This window comes from Leucoraja erinacea, chromosome 22, assembly GCF_028641065.1.
Source record: "Leucoraja erinacea ecotype New England chromosome 22, Leri_hhj_1, whole genome shotgun sequence".
Taxonomy (NCBI): Eukaryota; Metazoa; Chordata; class Chondrichthyes; order Rajiformes; family Rajidae; genus Leucoraja; species Leucoraja erinaceus.
The window spans coordinates 12,007,969-12,027,300 of NC_073398.1; the positions used below are offsets into that span (position 1 = coordinate 12,007,969).

The following is a 19,332-nucleotide window of genomic DNA, read 5'->3' on the forward strand; positions in this document are numbered from 1 at the left end:
CCATTGTCTCTTTCCTGCAACAGACCCTACACCTTTTTCTTCTAAATCTGGCAAACTGTAATCTTTACATAGAGCATAGATTAGGTGAGCAATAGAACGGGCCCTTCGGCCCCCAATGTTTGTGCCGAACATGATGCCTACATGAACTGATCTCATCTGCCTGCACATTATACTTATCCCTCTATTCCCTGCACTTCCATTTGCATATCTAAAAGCTTCTTAAACACCACGATCATATCTGCCTCCCCCATCACCCCTGGTAATGAGTTCCAGGACCCCACCACCCTCTGCATAAAAAAGCTTGCCCTGAACATTTCCATTCAACTTTTCGCCTCTCAGCTATGCAGTTTTACATTTCCATCTTGGGAAAAAGGTTTACTGTCCGCTCTATCTATGCCTCTCATAATTTGATATACTTCTAATAAGTCTCTATTCAACATCCGACGTTCCAGAGAAAACAATCCAAGTCTACCCAACTTCTCCCTGTAGCTGAAACCTTTTAATCCAGGAAGCATTCTGGTAATCCACCGTCTCCAAAACTTCCACATCTTTGCTGTAATGGGACGATCAGAACGGCACGCAATACTTCAAATGCGATGTAACCAAAGTCATTGGGAACTGCATCCTTTAAATGGATGACAGTGATTTCCCGACTCAGATGTCATACATGACTTTACTTAGCATCCAGGTGCCTCCTCCTGCAACAAAAATATACTACCACTCTTCTTACCTATTCTATACATATGGATATTATGAAGTAGGAGCCTTGACAAAAACTAGAGAAGCAACTGCAAGTATTTTTTTATTGGACAATATCCTGAATTTTCTATATCCTGTCAAAATGTATGGTGAAAACATAAAATCACTATTTTAGATCTTAGCATTTAGCAGGTATCATATTTCTCCAATGCTTGACTCAAGTGATGCATCTTTTCCTTCAAAGCTCGCTCAGTTTTGATCTGGCCATAGAATACGGTTTTGATAGATGGCATTTCAATTAAAATTTGCAGCTCATCACTGAAGCACACATGCCTCCTTTTCAGAGATCATTAATTAGAGACAGCCAGTATTTTTCCAAGAGGTAACCTAATTTAAAATGGCATATATTGCTGATAAAACTATGGAAAGGCACTTGCCTTGGTTTTGTTCAGTTAGATGGTGTTTTAAGATTAAAAATCAACATATGGATATTCTGGCTAAATTTAGACAGAATAATAACACAGGATTAATAATAAATTAATATTTTGTGATGCATATTTTTTTAATCATCCACCTATTATCTCAACAGTTAACTCGGGTGTAAGACTACTTTTTTTCCCTACTTGTCTCAAAATGGTGTTGGATTGAAGGCTGATAAATCCCCAGGGCCTGATGGCCTGCCTCCCAGGGTACTCAAGGAGGTGGCTCTAGAAATCAATAATTTTCTAATGTTCTATAGAATCTGGATCAGTTCCTATGGATTGAAGGGTAGTTAATGTTATCCCACTTTTCAAGAAAGGAGGGAGAGAGAAAGCGGGGAATTATGGACCAGTTAGCCCGACATCAGTGGTGGGGAAGATGCTGGAATCGATTATCAAAGATGTAATAGCGGCGCATTTGGATAGCAGTAACAGGATCGGTCCAAGTCAGCATGGATTTACGAAAGGCAAATCATGCTTGACAAATCTTTTGGAATGTTTTGAGGATGTAACTAGGAAAATGGACAAGGGAGAGACAGTGGATGTAGTGTACCTGGACTTTCAGAAAGCCTTTGATTAGGTCCCACACAGGAGCACATGTTATTGGGGCTAGGTTATTGACATGGATAGAAAATTGCTTGGCAGACAGGAAAGACAGAGTTGGGATTAACGGGTCCCTTTCAGATTGGCAGGCAGTGACGTGGGGTGGCGCAAGGCTCGGTGCTGGCACTGCAGCTTTTTACAATATACATTAACGATATAGATGAAGAAATTAAAAGTAACATTAGCAAATTTGCAGTTTGACACAAAGTTGACACAAAGCTGTGTGGCAGTGTGAACTGTAAAGAGGATGCTCTGAGGATGCAGAGTGACAGAGTGGGCAGATGCATGGCAGATGTAGTATAATGTGGGTGAATGTGAGGTTATCCACTTTGGAGGCAAGAACTGGGAAGGCAGATTATTATCTGAATGGTGTCAGGTTAGGAAAAGGGGAAGTACAACGAGCTCTGGGTGTCCTAGTACATCAGTCACTGCAAGTAAGCATACAGGTATAACAGGCAGTGAAGAAAGCTAATGACATGTTGGCCTTCAAAAAGTGAAGAGTTGGGTATAGGAACAAACAGGTCCTTCTACAGTTGTACAGGGCCCTAGTGAGACCACACCTGGGGTATTGTGTACAGTTTGGGCTCCTAATTTGAGGAAGGTCATTCTTGCTATTGAGGGAGTGCAGCGTTGGGTCACGAGGTTAATTCCCAGGATGGCGGGACTGTCATATGATGAAAGAATGGAGCGACTGGGCTTGTATTCACAGGAATTTAGAAGGATGAGAGGGAATCTTATAGAAACATACAAAATTATTAAGGGATTAAAACACCATCTAACTAGATGCAGGAAACAAGTTCCCGATGATGGGGGAGTCCAGAACCAGGGGCCACAGTTTAAGAATAAGGGGTCGGCCATTTAGAACTGAGATGAGGAAAAGCTTTTTCACACAAGAGAGTTGCGAATTCAGAGTCAGAAGGCAGTGGAGGCCGATTACTGGATGCATTCAAAGGAGAGTTAGATCGAATTCTTAGGGCTAGTGGAATCAAGGGGCATGGGGAAAAGGCAGGAACGTGGGACTGATTGTGGATGATCAGCCATGATCACATTGAATGGCGGTGCTGGCTCGAAGGGTCGAATGGCCTACTACTGCACCTATAGTCTCTGTATCCATGTATCTGTAATCTAGCTATTCTTTCATTCAGCATATTCTGCATGTAGATAATTGACAACAAAACTTGAATCTTTACCTGCCCCAGGCAGCTATGGTGTCGGATCTATTGCTCACAGGAACACATGATGTTTCTGTAACATTAGGATGCTGCATTTTAAAACAGAAGCCACAGTTTGGATCCAACATACATCTGTCGCAAAATCTAAAAAAAAAAAAAAAAATGGTGATCATTTTAAAGTAGACATATAATATTTTATACTATCTCAGAAATGTGAACTAAACATTCTTGATGCTTGTACATTTATCAAATTGCAATTTAGGCTCTGGGCAGAGGTGCTTTTTCGTTTAAGTTCGTGACCCAAATCACGTAACTACCTGAATTTTTAACGTATTGTGTAAAAATATTATAGAAATCATACCCGAAACTAGTCAAGAACAAAACCTGCACATATTTTCAAAATATGAGAAAAACCTCCAATTTTCCGAGTAGTAATTGTCCAATCAATGCACGTTTGACATTGCGTTCGACGCCAATTGACTAATCATACGCTTTGTTTCATGGCAACTTGGCAGCCAACACACTGGGATCATGGCTGCCCCTAATTACATCAAAACAGTTGCAAGGTTTCAAAGGGCGCCGTCCCGTTGGGTATGGCTGCCTGCCTGCAGCTGTCCGTTTTTTCGCTTCTTTTTTAAATTTTTAGTATGTTTAATAGTGTCTTGTTTTTGGAGGACTAGGCTTTTTATGTGGGGGTGGGGGAGGGGGAAACTGCTTTTCCTAGTCCCTACCTGGGTGGAAAGGCGGCTTTCCTCCGAGCAGTGTCTTCGACCCGTCCTCGCGGCCTACCATCGAGGTATGAAGCAGCCTTTCCTGAACCACGGCTTCGGCGGCAGCACAGCGCTGGAGCACTATCGCGGAGTGGAGCAGGCGATGCCTTGCCCGGTTCACTACGCTGGAGCTCCGGAATGCCGAGACCGCTGATGAAAAAAATCGCGATGCTGCGGGTCTGTGGAGCAGCGGCGCTGATTTTAACATCCGGAGCCTGGGATCCATCGCCGAGATCACCAGTGGTGGAGCTCCGTCCAGCGAGGCCTGTTGGCTTCGGAAGCCGCTTTCTCCGGTAAGGAAGCGGCCGTTCCAGGCGTCCCAAGCCGCTGAGAGGGTTCTCCCGACGCCGGAGCACCATCACCCGGCGAGAAGGACCTGACACATCAGGCCACCTAGCGGCGACTGCGGAGGTCTCAACTATGGGTGGACAAGGGGATGGGGACTGGACTTTGTGCCTTCCCTCATAATTGGAACCATTGTGGGGGGATGTTTTTATTTTTATGTTAAATTTTTTTTAAATGTTATGTTGTATTCTTATTAATGTGCTGCAATGTCAACTTGAAATTCACTACACCAACTGGTGTATGTGACAATAAATGAACCTTGCTAACCTTGCTGATAATTTTGTTTTACAATTGATTTATCTTTGTAACGTTATGATGTGAACTGTTAAATAAAAATGTAGAGCTATTGTTAGGATTAGGATCAGTCCGTCAGTCAGAAGTCAGTCAGTCAGAAGTCTTATAGTCTTATAGAAACAAGGAACTTTAGATGCCGGTTTTCAAAAAAAGTCACAAACTGCTGGAGGAACTCAGTAGGTCAGCCAGCATCCCCGGAGAACAGGGTTAGGTGATGTATCCAATCACACTGGAAAAATACATCTCTGCTCAAATTCCTGAACACTTATTCATGTTCATAGCACCTCACGTCACAACACAGGATGTGGGAGACCTGGGATACCTCCAGGGTCTTTAAGAACTACACGCATGGAAAGTTCCCTATGCAGCAGCCCCTGACTGATTGACTGGGGCTACAGCTGAATGAGCTCAGGATCGTGTATGGGGATAAGCCATGGGAAGAGTTGCACAGGCTAGGGCTTCATTCCTTGGAGCTCATGAGTGATCTTATCAGGGTGCTGGCTCGAAGGGGCAAATGGCCTCCTCCTGCACCTATTTTCTAACACATCCTCTTCCAAAATGGCTGTTTCACTACTACCCATCTTCATTTTATTCACTGTTAGAAGTAGTAATTTCAGGATATCTCCCACACTGCTCTTCTCAGCTATTTACTCGATAATGAAACTGACCTCAAAACTCAGCAATTACTTGCATTACATCATCTGTCACATGGTAAAATAGAATCCATTCTCAATATGGAAACTCTCCCTATTTATAGACATTATTTTGAGGTATTATCCTTTCCAATCTATGCATGTTCTCCAGTCATGCTCTCCCAGTGCCTCAGTGTCATTCTGAGTTGGGCAGTTTCCACCTATCAGATTAAATTTGACTCACTTCCTAAACTATTTATTTTGCTGTTTTGAAATCTTATGACTAACAATGCAAAAATTAGCTAACTGCTTCAAGTTCTGATATCTGCTTGAACGCTTGGAAGGAAATAAATTGGTGAATTTGTTTTAAAATTTGTCGATTAATATCATCATACTCAAGAAGCAGTTTGTGCCAGCTTTGAGAACAATGTAATTAACAGAAGAATCAGAAGCAGACGAAAGCCAATTGGTTCTTCAACCATGCCATTCCTTAATATCATGGCTAATGCCGTCTGCTGCATCCATCTTCCTGTCTCATCACCATCCCGGCTGATTTACAAATCTATTGCATTTATGAGAATTGCAGAAGTGTGGGGTTTATGTTTTGCCTTTATGTACACCTACCCATAAGTAACAGTCACAATCCGATAATAATGAATGGAGGAGAGTGAAAAAGTGCATCTTAAATATAGTGAAAAATAATGACTTACTTGTAATTAACACAGCTGACATTATGTCCTGATGGGTCTCTGGGATGGAGAATTATCGGTGGTGAAGTGAGAGCTGATAATAAAAATCCAACTGCTAGAATCACAAGGCTAACTGTTGTTCCTGAAATAAAAATCAGACACAATAATATATTTTTTTAGCGAATTAAGGCAAATAATTGCATCACAAGTTCATCTCGAGTGAGTTACATCCTGTTACAAATAATTTACTCTTAAAACAGTAATTACTAATGTGTTGCTTCATCATATCATATCCTTAGTGAGTGTGTGTGTGTGTGTGTGCGTGTGTGTGTGTGTGTGTGAGAGTGAGAGTGTGTGTGTGTGTGTGTGTGTGTGTGAGAGTGAGAGTGATTTCGCCTTTGATTCACATCTCCTTGAAAACCCAACGGCGAAACGGTAACATTTTTACATATTGCGGTAGAGATTTACCTCATGATTTCAAGAATCCCCTCATCTGTAAATTCGGTTAATTAGTTCCCGAGTTTTTCACTAAAATTGTTCACAAATCTGACTTTTGTTTTTCAAAACTAACCGCTGGCCAGCTGATGACGACACAACGCCTTTGCTCGTGCCCCCCCCCCCCCCCACGGCTGTGGATTAAAGCAGCTGCTGTCAACGCACAGATGCACTGTTTTCCACGAGTTACGTCATCACCCTCCCCCTCCCCGTTCTCCAAAAGGCGCAGAAAGAACGAAGTTCTGCAGATCCCGAGGTCACCGGAGGTCTCCGGCACTCACAAGCTTTTGAAGAACTTTTTCCTCGCAGCCTGTGCAGCAAGTGAAGTCATGCTCCTCCGTCCCGCTGCTAACCGCTCCTATCCTGGTCCTCCCCCCTGCTGCTACCCGCTCCGGGTTTCCAGAGAGTGGGGCCCTGTACTCTCTCCCCAGACTATCTCTGGTTTTCGCAGCCCACTCACTCGCCCGCTCCCCTCCACTTCTCCCCCCTCCTCTTCTCACCCACCTCCTCTCTCCCCCAATCCTCTCCTCCCCCCCCCTCCCTCCCCCCCTCCTTCCTCTCTCCCCCCCCTTCCCCCCCTCCTTTCTCTCCCCCTTCCCCCCCTCTCTCTCCCCATCTCCCCCATGTCTCAACCTCCCCCCTCTCTTCCTTCACCCCCCCCCTCTCTTCACCTCCCCCCTCTTCCTCTCCCCGTCCACCCCTCTCACTCTTCCCTTCTCTCCCTCCCCCCCCCCAGCCCTCCCCTTTTACCCCCCCTCCCTCTCCACTCTCCCCTCCCCCCCCCCCCGTGTGTGTGTGTGTATGTGTGTGTGTGTGTGTGTGTGTGTGTGTGTACGTGTGTGTGTGTGTGTGTGTATGTGTGTGCGCGCGCGCGCGCGCGGGGGGGGGGGGGGGGGGTGGTTAGTGTGTGCGTGACGCCGCAGGCCCCTCCGCAACCGCACGTTGAGGGGACGGGACCCAACGGGTCCCAATTGGTCTAATAACTACCAAAAGTCACATCTTGGATGTGTGTGCGTTTGCTCGTGTTTGCTTGAACAGTTACTTTGATTCACATCTCCTCGAAAACCCGACGCGGTAACGGTGACACTTTTACATATTCCGGTAGAGATTTATCTCATGATTTCAAAAATCCCCACATCTGTAAATTCGATTCATTATTCCCCGGGTTTTTTTTTTACTAAAATTGTTCGGCATTCTGACATATTTTTAAAATCAAACTGCTGAAGCGTGCTGATGACGTCGCAATGCTTTGCTCCTCGCGGCAAGCAGCACAGAATTTTCAACGAGCTGCCTGCTGGGCAGTTTTCCATGAGTGACTTCACCACCCTCGCCCCCTTCCCCCACCTAAGCTTCAGAGCACTTCCGAGGTCAACCGAGGTCACAGGCGCTCATGAGCACTCACGAGCTTCCCGGCTTGCTTTTCAAGAACTTTCTCCTCGCGGCCTGCTGCGCGATGTTCCATGCTCTCCCACCCGCTGCTAACCGATCCTCCCCACTGCTATCTGTTCATATCCTGCTCCCCCCCCCCCCCCCCCCCCCCCCAGCCCCGCTGCTATCTGCTTCGACTTGGGTTTCCAGAGAGATGCAGATAGTCGGGCCCTGTACTAGAGCTGTCTCTATCACTCCCCTCCCCCGGCTCTCTCTGCTCTCCGCACCCGCTCACTCCTCAATCGCCTGGCTCCCCTCCTCCTCTCCCCCCCCCCCCCTCTACCCCCTTCTCTTTCCTCCCCCCCCCTCTCCCCCTCCCCTCTACCCCTTTCTCTCTCCCCCCTTCCTCCCCTCCCACCCCCTCTCTCCCCCCCCCCTCCTGGTCTAGTAAAACCTAAAAAAACCATTTACAAAAGTGCTAGTAGAAAGAATGATGGAATGACCTGTTCACTCGCAGTGCCCTCCATAATGTTTGGGACAAAGACCCATCATTTATTTATTTGCCTTTGTACTCCACAATAAAAAAATGTTGGGTCTTTGTCCCAAACTATGGAGGGCACTGTAATAGATGGTTATGTTTGTTGGTCCCCCACAGGAAGCAAGCATAAGGACACCAAGTAGAAAATAGGGGAATCACTTCCCTTGTCAGTCATGGTTGCCTCGTTCTTCCCCAAGAATCTTTTTTTCCTCTTTGGAATTAAGATCTTGTGTCTTCCGAATTATTCCCAGAAATTCCTGCCTTTGCTGTTCCACCGTCATTCCTGCCAGGGTCCCTTTCCAATCAACTTTAGCACACTGTGTACATAAAATCTCTTCGGATTATCTTCAATATTATCTGCCAGAACCATCCCGACTCCCTTTTGTGCTCCTGATTTCCTTCTTTAGCGTACTCCTCAGTTCACAAAACTCCTCCAGGGATACACTTGATCCCAGCTGCCTATACCTATCCCATGGCTCCTTATTCCTGACCTGGGCCTCAAATTCCCTCATCATCCAAGCTTCCTTACTCCCACATGCATTGTCCTTCATTCTAACAGAAACATGAATACCCTGAACTCTTGTCAACACACTTTAAAAACATCCCACTTTCTGAATTTTGCTTTCACTACAAACAACTTGCTTTGATCAATTTGAGCAAGTTCCTGTCTAATACCATCAAAGATAGCCTTGCCCCAATTTAGAATTCAGAATATATATTTACGGGTTTTAAAGATAAACACTGATTTTCCGGCAACTGATGGTCCACCCACCCCGAAAATCTGGACAAAATTAAGAGCGCTCAGTTGAAATTCACAGAGCAGCCACAGATGGCACTGCGAGTGGTGAGCACTCTTTCCTGTCATAGTCAAAGAGTCAATGTGGAAACAGGCCCTTCGACCTAACTTGCCCACACCGGTCAACATGTCCCAGCTACATTAGTCCCACTTGCCTGCGCTTGGTCCATATCCCTCCAAACCTGTCCTATCCATATACCTGTCTACCTGTTTCTTAAACGTTGGGATAGTCCCAGCCTCAACTACCTCATCTGGCAGCTTGTTCCGTACACCCAACACCCTTTGTGTGAAAAAGTTACCCCTCAGATTCCTATTATATCTTTTCCCCTTTCACCTTGAACCTATGTCCTCTGGTCCGCAATTCCCCTCAACTGCGTGATGTGTCCCTCCATCACAAAAGAGTCATTTGTTTACATTTAAGCATTGAAATCTTTTCTTGGCCTTGTCTAATTCTATCTCAATGTTCAAGTTTTTTGTGTTTCAACTCTGCCTGGGCTCCACGCACCACCCTACAACCCTTCCTTCCACCATTCTGTTCAAGTTTCCTCTTACCCACTGGAACTCTGTCAGTAAAACTTTCTGTCAAGCCTTCTCTAACTTACTAGGCACCTTCAAAAAGCTGCTTCCCAAAATCCCTTTTCACATATGCTCTCAATCTTCTCTCCCAACTGTTACGCAAAGGAAATACAGTAAAACTTTGTTTTAATGACCCCCCCTTATGACGGACTTCGGATACAGTGGCCAAACCTGCCGACCCATTCCCGGCACGCACCATCTCCCCGGCCATTTAGGGCCTCGGCTTCCGATCCCACTCCCGATTCGTAAGATGCACCAGCGAGCACTTGTTCAACCACCACAAGGGTCTGGTGACATGGCTGTTGTTGCAGCTCACGTTGTAACCCGACAGGACCGCTTTCTTCAGGCTGCTGCAGCCGACAAGACGTGGCTGATCACCGTGGGGCTCAATTCCCTCTCAACCGCTGTCGCTTCCAAGGTGGAGTAGGTCGGCGACTCCGGAGAAAAGGGAGGAGGAGGAGGCTGTGGAGGGAAAGAGGCCGAGTGGACAGAGCACCAGGAGGAGGAGGAAGTGGCAATGGTGGGGTTGGAGATCATGCTGGGAGGGGCAGAGGCTGAGTGGATGGTGCGATGGGAGAAGCAAGGCTGCGTTTGAGTGAGGAGCGGACAAAGCCACCACCGATTGCAAGAAACGGTAGCAGGTGAGTTTCCATTCACAAGTTTCTGGCACTTCATGGTGCTTTACAGGCACGGGGGGGTGTCATTAGCGAGCCTGGCGAGTATTGTCATTTTGTTATCATGTTAGTCTGTAGACTCTGTTAGTCTGGAAACACAGATAATCCAGAAAGGCCCTGGAACCGAGGGTGCTGGAAAAATCTGTGTTCAACTCGTACTATGCTTACATATCTGTTGAGCTCCTACAAGTAAGAATTTCATTGTTCCCTTTCGGGACACTTGACAATAAAACCCTCTTGTCTCCCTCAAAATTATGAGAGGCATAGATAGGGTAGACAGTCAGAACCTTATATCCCAGGATGGAATTATCCAACACTATGTTGGAATTATCCAACATTGCTATAAAAATCCTGTTCCCAACTCCAAGGATGGGATCTTGTTTTAAAAACATAGCTGATTGCTGTTTGAAAAATATGGAAGAAGCACGAAGATACGGAATGTGTAAGTGCATGCCATGAGTGAGCTCACTGGACTTCACCATAGAGCGGGTTCCAGAATGGTGCCCGGGACCCTTGTGTTCTCGAGACCAGTCATCATAAGGCCATCAGCAGCCTCTCATATCAGTGAAAACTCACCAAGCAGAAAGGCATGAGATTTGGTGCTTAATTGTTTTTCACCGTAATAAACTTAGTTGCTTGTAACAATATTTCACATATAATTGATCCGTAACCTCAAAAACCTGCTAATATATCATTACAACACGATCCTTTTCTAAAAATGTTACATTTCAAACTTCCAAAGACATTTATATCTTAGCATCCACATTACACCATTACTAAAAGGAATTAAACTTCTCAAATGGAATTTTTTTTTAACCAATAAATTCTTACAATAATTGTTAACGATGATGCAATCATCATCATCATAAGCCACTTGAAGGGGAGCCTCGCCTTTCCCTGATTTAATCTCGGAAAGACAATGGGTGGATTTTTCTAATATTTCCTACAAACGTAACGAGAAGTTACCAACCTGCAAGACTGCATAGGGTGAGCTTTCTGCGTCCGACTTTTTCAACCAGCCAAACTCCAACCATCGTAAAAATGAAGTTAGTTCCTGCTGTGACTGCTGCCAACCAGATTGCTAGTTTATCATCTTGGACTCCTGACATCTGCAATATCGTAGCACTGTAGTACCTAAGGGTAATTGATAGACACAATAGATCATTATTACCAGCATAATCTGACGGCACCACAGCTAAAACTGTGTACACTATATTAAGCATAATGCCCTCCATAATGTTTGGGACAAAGACCCATCATTGATTTATTTGCCTCGGTACTCCACAATTTGAGATTTGTAATAGAAAAAAAACATGTGGTTAAAGTGCACATTGTTAAATTCAAATGTTTATACATTTTGGTTTCACCATGTAGAAATTACAGCTGTGATTATACATAGTCCCCCCCCCCCCCCATTTCAGGGCACCATATGGGACCAAAGTTGTGCTGATGAAAGTCAAAGAAGCCATTATGAGACAGAGAAACAAGAATAAAACTGTTAGAGACATCAGCTAAACCTTAGGCTTACCAAAATCAACTGTTTGGAACATCATTAAGAAGAAAGAGAGCGTTGGTGAGCTTACTAATCGCAAAGGGACTGGCAGGCCAAGGAAGACCTCCACAGCCGATGACAGAAGAATTCTCCTTATAACAAAAAAAAATCCCCAAACACTTGTCCAACAGATCAGAAACCCTCTTCAGGAGTCAGGCGTGGATTGTCATTGACCACTGTCCGCAGAAAACTTCATGGTCAGAAATACAGAGGCTACACCGCAAGTTGTAAACCACTGGTTAGCCGCAAAAATAGGATGGCCAGGTTACTTTTTTCGAAGAAGTACTTAAAAGAGCAACAACATTTCTGGAAAAAGGTCTTGTGGACATATAAGATGAAGATTAACTTGTATCAGAGTGATGGTAAGAGCAAAGTATGGAGGAGAGAAGGAACTGCCCAAGATCCAAAGCATACCACCTCATCTGTGAAACACTGTGGTGGGAGTGTTATGGCCTGGGCATGTATAGCTGCTGAAGGTACTGGCTCACTTATCTTCACTGATGATACAATTATTGATGGTCGTAGCGTAATGAATTTTAAAATGTATAGACACATCTTATCTGCTCAAGTTCAAACAAATGCCTCAAAACTCATTGGTCTGCAGTTCATTCTACAGCAAGACAATGATCCAAAACATACTGCTAAAGCATCAAAGGAGTTTTTCAAAGCCAACAAATGGTCAATTCTTGAGTGGCCAAGTCATTCACTCGATCTGAACCCAATTGAGAATGCCTTTTATATACAGAAGAGAAAACTGAAGGGGACTAGCCCCCAAAACAAGCATAAGCTAAAGATGGCTGCAATACAAGCCTGGCAGAGCATCACACGAGACGACACCCAGCAACTGGTGATGTCCATGAATTGCAGACTTCAAGCAGTCATTGCATGCAAAGAATATCCAAAAAAAAATTAAACATGACTAACTTAATTTACATGACATTGCTGTGTCCCCAACATTATTGTGCCTTGAAAATGGGGGGGGGGGGGGGGGGGGGGGGGGGCGCTATGTATAAACACTGCTGTAATTTCTACATGGTGAAGCTAAAATGTATAAAACTGGCCTTTATTAAAATCTGACAAAGTGCACTTTAACCACATGTGATTTTTTTTTCTATTACAAATTTCAAATTATGGAGTACAGAGGCAAATAAATATATGATGGGTCTATGTCCCAAACATTATGGAGGGCACTGTACTAATCAGCATGTCAGAATTAATAAGAATGTTCTTGGGTACGGCAAAGAAGTGATGCATTGCGAATAGTTACTCTGCATGAGTCTGCAGTCCAGTCTATAGACAGCTTGCACCTATTGGTAGCACCAATTTAAGCACAAAATTACCATTCAGCAGGGACGTCACCTTTTCCAAGGGATGACGGTCGGTATCTGTCTGACAGGCTGTAAAGTGCCTAGATTCTATTCAGTACAAACATGGGCAGCCACAGAGTCGAAGATTGATGGCAATGACTGGACATGTTGGCTCAAGAGATTGTCACGGAGGCTGGCAATATCTTGTTGAGTAATGTTGCTGTAAATTGTTGTTCAGTGAAGTGCGTTGAGCACATTGGGAGAAAAACAGCAGTTTTGCTGATGCCATCTCCACTTGTAGAGGCAAGTAAATACTTTACCTCAATAGCCTTGGCCTTTGGTAAAAACTTTTAATATCCTGATATCAGTGATGAAAATATGAACCGCTAGTAGTAGAAAGCAATGCCATCTTTGCTTGTTGGTTGTTAAAACCAGGTGTCATTCTGTCCAGTTCTTTGATGATCATAACAGAACACCAGGGACCTTATATACACTCATAAATGTGTGGCACATCATATCAAATATATTTTGTGCGACTTCCTCTCGATGTGGATGCTTATTGCCAGGCATTGGTAACGACACCAGGGAAATTCCCATTGAAAATACAAAAGTCACACCTTGATAAACACCTGACTTTTTCTCATGGTATTGTACCCTGCATTATGATAACCAGAAAATGGAAGTGTTTGATAATAATCATTGGACGTATCAATAGATAAGCAAAAACCAAACTCCTGGAGGAACTTAGCAGGTTAGGCAACATCTGTGGAGCAAAAGAATAGTTAATATTTCGGGTTGAGCCCTGCATCAGGAATCAGAAGTACAAATGAAAGTCCATATAAAGATGAGGAACCAATAAAGGTGGGATAATCCTTGCCTGACCAGCAATAACCCATTATCTGACACAGCAGCTAAAATACACGTCATTCTAGACTGCCCAAAATAAAAGGTATATTGAGGTTCTTGAAGATTCGCATAGGTACCCTAGGTTACCTTAAATGCAGTTTATCCTGTAATCTTGAGATAGTGATCATTTCCACACAGATAAGTTGCTATTTCTACCATGAAAGATCTCAAGTCTCATTAGTTCAGGGTGACAGTGATCTTCATGTCAGTAGTCACTGATTGGGTAAACCTCTGGATGCATTGCTCCACAGAGAGCTGGAGGTCAGATTGTGGCTCCCTATATTAGCTCACTTGGCACACGCCCTTCTTTTCCTTCAGTTCTCTGGCATGTCTGGCTTGCCTATGGACCCTTGCCTCTTGCCACTGGCTGTGCTGCAGGCCCGAGGAGCCACAACTAAAGCATCTACAGCAAAGAGAGAATAGAGTGCAGGTGTTGCTCAATGCTCTTGCAGATACCTCACACATTTGTCCCTGGAGGAAACCAAGCTCTGTTATTCACGCAGCTAAACAGCAGTGCAAGATTATTTCACCACTGTCAAGACCTACTTTCCTTCGAATGGCTCTCACTCTTTTCCACCAGAATTACAATGTAGATTTTCAACAGAGGTAAAAATGAATCTCTGTATTTATGTCATCTTATGCACTAAACATGCTGCAATCACAAGTGTGCCATATACTATATATATTGTATTTAACCACTATCTAGTGGATGTGAGTGAGTTTTACTCATTCACTCACGTTGCTTGAGTAAATTATATTTTTAGGCCATTAAAAGACATTTGGACATATATAGGGATAGGAAGGGTTTTGAGGTCTGTGGGGGAAAATGCAGGCAAATGGGACTAGCTCAATGTGCCATGGACAAATAACATTTCCATGTTATTAAGCTCTATGAGTATTATCTTTGATACAGTGAAAAGGTATTAATTGATTAACCAGAAAATGAATGTTGATTTGTTCGATAATAATCATTGCACATAATTAGCCTCTTATCAAACCAATCTCAGAATAAAGTTTCATAATTACTTCCTATGGAAACAAAATGCATACATATTATGGTCTCTACGTATTTTTGAACATTTTCATGATTCTAAAAGCAAAGAAAAATGCCAGAAGCCATGGTAACAAGTGGGATGGATTATATTCCGTGGGTCATGTTAGTCTAAGCATGATGCATTGCAAGTGTCTAAAACATCAGTAAACATGCTCAGAAAAACAAAATCTGTCCAATAAGTCTCTTAAGATAGAAATGTTAACTGTAATGGACACAGAATACGTATGCTATCAAAAATGTTTTACAGAAAAAAAAAGCCAACAACTAAGGAATTAAATAGATATGAAACATAAGAAATCATTTTTTTAAATGGAAATGGTACATATAGCTGATATTTTATCAACCAGGAGTGCTGAAAAGCATAGTGCAGAATTTGTGGTAAGCAAAGAGTTTGCTTGACTCAATGCTGACTTCTGGAAAATGCACGAAACAAGCTCTTTAGCCAATCGAGTCTATGCTGACCATCAAGCACCCACTTAAGCTGACATATCTCATTTCATTCTCTCCACATTCCCATCAGCTCCCTCTACATTCTGCTTTTCTCACATGCCGATTTACAGCAGCTTAATATACCAAGCTACACACCTTTTGGGACGTGGGAGGATATCAAAAATACTCTGAGAAAACCCAGTTGCAGGAAGAAAGTTGCAACACCAAATGGAGAGAGCCAGAAGTCAGGATTGAACCCACAATTGGAATTGTTAGGCAAGAGCTTTACCAGTTGCACCACTGTGCTACTCAATGACTTCTTCTTGCAAGAACTTTTAGTGGCATTCTGGCACAACTCTTTCTGGTGAAGCCCTGTATATTTCTGAACAATAAAACAGACTCACACTGGGTGCCCAAAATAAGCCATACCACAAAAGCAAAATAGACACCAGTCAATTTAGGCAATGATGTCAAAGATTGAATGTTTCAGATGTTATAAAAAGCTAAAGTTTTTAAATGGGACTGGTAATTTGCTCAGCTCACCACTTACTTAATGGAGAAAAATAGTATCCTAACTGCTTAGGAACAAGTAAATACGTAATTAATACATGGCAGTAACCATGTTTATTGGCGATGCTCACTCCCCACCAACATCCTCAGGACTTTCTACAGGGGCACGGTGGAGTCTGTACTCACGTACTGCATCAATACGTGGTACTGCACCTGCAACTGCTCGGACAGGAAGGCTCTGCAGAGGGTAGTGAGGGGAGCAGAGAGGATTATTGGCGTCTCCCTACCCTCGGTACAAGAACTGTTCCAGAGCCGCTGTCTGAAGAAAGCACAGAGAATTGCCAAGGACAAACTGCACCCCCTCCACACACACCTGGATCTCTTGCCATCAGGCAAGAGATATCGAAGCATCAAAGCCCGGACTACGAGGCTGCTAAACAGCTTCCTACCACAGGCTGTGAGGCTGCTAAACAGTCACTCTGCACTCACAGTCACTTGACTTGACTTGACTCTGCGGCTGGCACGGACACTTTAATAACTGGCACTGGCCACTCAAATCAGCGGCCCCGGACATTTTTTTATGATTGGTTTACTGTTTTTAACATTGTGTTTTTTACCTGATTTTAACTATTTATTCTGTTCCATCAGGGACTGGATTGTTTTTTTTTTAGTGTTATTATGTGAGAAGTGTTTTAAATTTCATGTGCGAGGCTCCGCTATTCACTGGGAAACGTCTTTTCATTTTGCACTGTACTTGTTGCTTGCAAGATGACAATAAAGGTTGATTGATTGATTGATTGATTGAATGCACACCTGAAGGGACACACATTGTTGCACCGAGCAAAATATTTTTCAAATATTATGCAAAACAGCTGCTTCAATGAGCTAATTGAAAGAAAAAGTATTTGATGACTCTCCATTGTTCAGTTCAATTTATTGTCATGTGTACTGCGGTACAGTGGAAAGCTTTTGTTGCGTGCTATCCAGTGGGCAGAAAGACAATACATGATTACAATCAAGCCATTTAGAGTGTAAACAAATAATGTTTAGTACAAGGTAAAGCCAGCAAAGTCCGATCAAGGATAGTCTGATAGTCACCAAAGAGGTAGTTCAGCACTGCTCTCTGGTTGTGGTAGGATGATTCGATTGCCTGATAAGGTAAGCTGGGAAGGTATTATCCCTGAATCTGGAGGTGTGCATTTTCACATTTCTATAACTTTCAATACATTTCTATACCTGATGGGTGAGGGGAGAAGAGGGAGCGGCCAGGGTCCGACTTGTCCTTGGTTATGTTGCTGGCCTTGCCAAGACAGCATACATCAATCTTATTCATCTCCACACTAATAATTACATAACCCAAGGTCTCCACTTCGAGTCCTTGTTTGAAAATAATTATTCATGCAAAAAAAGTACAGTAGGTAAAGGTAGCTATTCATCAATAAACAAATTAGAAAGCAAATCGTTACTTATTGTTCTTACTTTAAAGCACTGGCAGGAGGCCTAACACAGCAGGCTGTTTCCCCGGTGTTTCTTATGTAAACTTTACCCTGGTCTCCAAATTATGTTATGTAATCATATCTGAAGGCAATGTGGGTCACTGTTCATATCATTAATAGGAATAGCTCTCTGCATTAATGCTCATTTAATCAGAAGAGGGGGCGATATAAAAATGAGAGGGGGTGGCGGCAGTGAAAGAGATAGGGCAGGTCACGGTAGAGCAGAGAGGGGAGGTGCCGATGGAGCAGCGTGGGAAGGTGCTGGGGGTGGCAGGTCAGGATTGCCGCTGCAAGCAGATAAGACCATTCAATTAATTTTTTGTAACTTTGTCAGTGCCAGAAATGTGGCGATTCTTGTGTACTGCCATGGTATGATCTACTGTATAATTTTACCAGGTTATATGCAAAACAAAGCATTTTACTATATCAAGGTACATGTGACAATACATTATCATTGCGTCATTGACTTCCCAAACATAAAAGGCAAGAAAGGGTGATCTGGATAGGGTGGACAAGAACATTTTTCCTAGGGTGGAAATGTCCAACACTAGAGGCCATAGTTATAAGGTGGGAGGTGGGAGAGTTTAATGGAGATATGCAGGACAGGTTTTTGTACACAGAGTAGTGGGGGCCTGGAATGCGTTGACAGGAGTGGTGTGCAGGCTGATATGATAGTGGCATCTGAATAGTCAGAATGACCTCAGAGATGATTAATTAACACAGGTCTCGGCGAGGTAGAGTCAATGGCCAGGATAGATATGTCCCCTGCTAATTACAAGTACAGGCATATCGTTACAATATGATAATAAAATAACCTGAATTGGAGCCATTTCTGGGGATAGAGGTGCTAATTACATCTGCTCTAAAACACAGGGGACATTATCTATTGTGCTTTCACTGGTTGAATCTCACCGGAAAGGGAAATTAGAGGTATGAAAAGATACCGACAGCCAAAAGCCAAGGAGCCGACAATGAGTTAGATATAGTTCTCAAGACTAATGGAATCATAGGGCCAAACGGCCTACTCCTCCACCTATTTTCTATGCTTCTATGGTCAGTTGTTGACTGTGGAGGAGGTGATATCAAAGAGATACCAACAGTGAAACTAGTAAGATGACTAGGGTGGGGGAGGAATGGAGAGAGAGGGAATGCAATGGTTACTTGAAATTAGAGAAATCAATATTCATATTGCTGGGTAGTAAGCTGCTGTTCCTCCAATTTGCATGTGGCCTCACTCTGACAGTGGAGGAAGCCCAGGACAGAGTGGTCAGTATGGAAATGGGAGGAGTTAAAATGTTTGGCAACCGGGTGATCATGTAGGCCAAGGTGAACCGAGCGAAGGTGTTCAACGAAATGATCGCCCAGTCTGCTTGTGGTTTCGCAAATAGATATAGGAGTCCACACTAAGAACAACGGATACAGTAGATGAGGTTGGAGGAGGTGCAAGTGATCCTGTACCTAACCTTAAAGGACTGTTGGGGTCTCTGGATGGAGTCGAGAGACGAGGTATAGGGACAGGTGTTGCATCCCTTGCAGTTGCATGGGAAAGTATCTGGAGAAGGGGTGGTTTGGGTGGGAAGGGATGAGTGGAGTTGTGTCAGAAAGGTCTCTGCAGAAAGAGGTGCAGATTGAAAGGTGATTAGTGGTAGAATCTCGTTGGAGACGGTGAAAATGTTGAAGGATTATGTGCTGTATGCGACGGCTAATGGGTTGAAAGTTAAGGGTTAGGGGACGTTATCGACTGGGGGGGGGAAAGGGGGGGAGCAAGAGTGGAGTTCCGGCATACCGAGAAGGGAGATACAACGGTGGATTTGCAGCCTCACAGTGCCATCCACCCAGGTTCAATCCTGACTATGGGTGCTATCTGTGCGGAGTTTGTTCATTCTCCTTGTGACTGCGTGGGCTTTATCCGGGTGCTCTGGTTTCCTCCATATTTCCATAGACGTGC

At 43.9% G+C, this 19,332-nt stretch overlaps 1 protein-coding gene across 3 annotated transcripts in view; it reads right to left on the reverse strand.

Moving 5' to 3' along the window:
• The window catches only part of LOC129708000 (proton myo-inositol cotransporter-like), a 55,502-nt gene that overhangs the window by 8,798 nt on the left and 27,372 nt on the right, over positions 1–19,332 (reverse strand). For all 3 annotated transcript variants that reach the window (XM_055653556.1, XM_055653554.1, XM_055653555.1), the window contains 3 exons: positions 11,101–11,264; positions 5,705–5,825; positions 2,972–3,097 (listed from right to left, as the gene is read on the reverse strand). In XM_055653556.1, the coding sequence (XP_055509531.1) occupies positions 2,972–3,097; positions 5,705–5,825; positions 11,101–11,264 (411 nt within the window). The remainder of the gene's footprint in view (positions 1–2,971; positions 3,098–5,704; positions 5,826–11,100; positions 11,265–19,332) is intronic.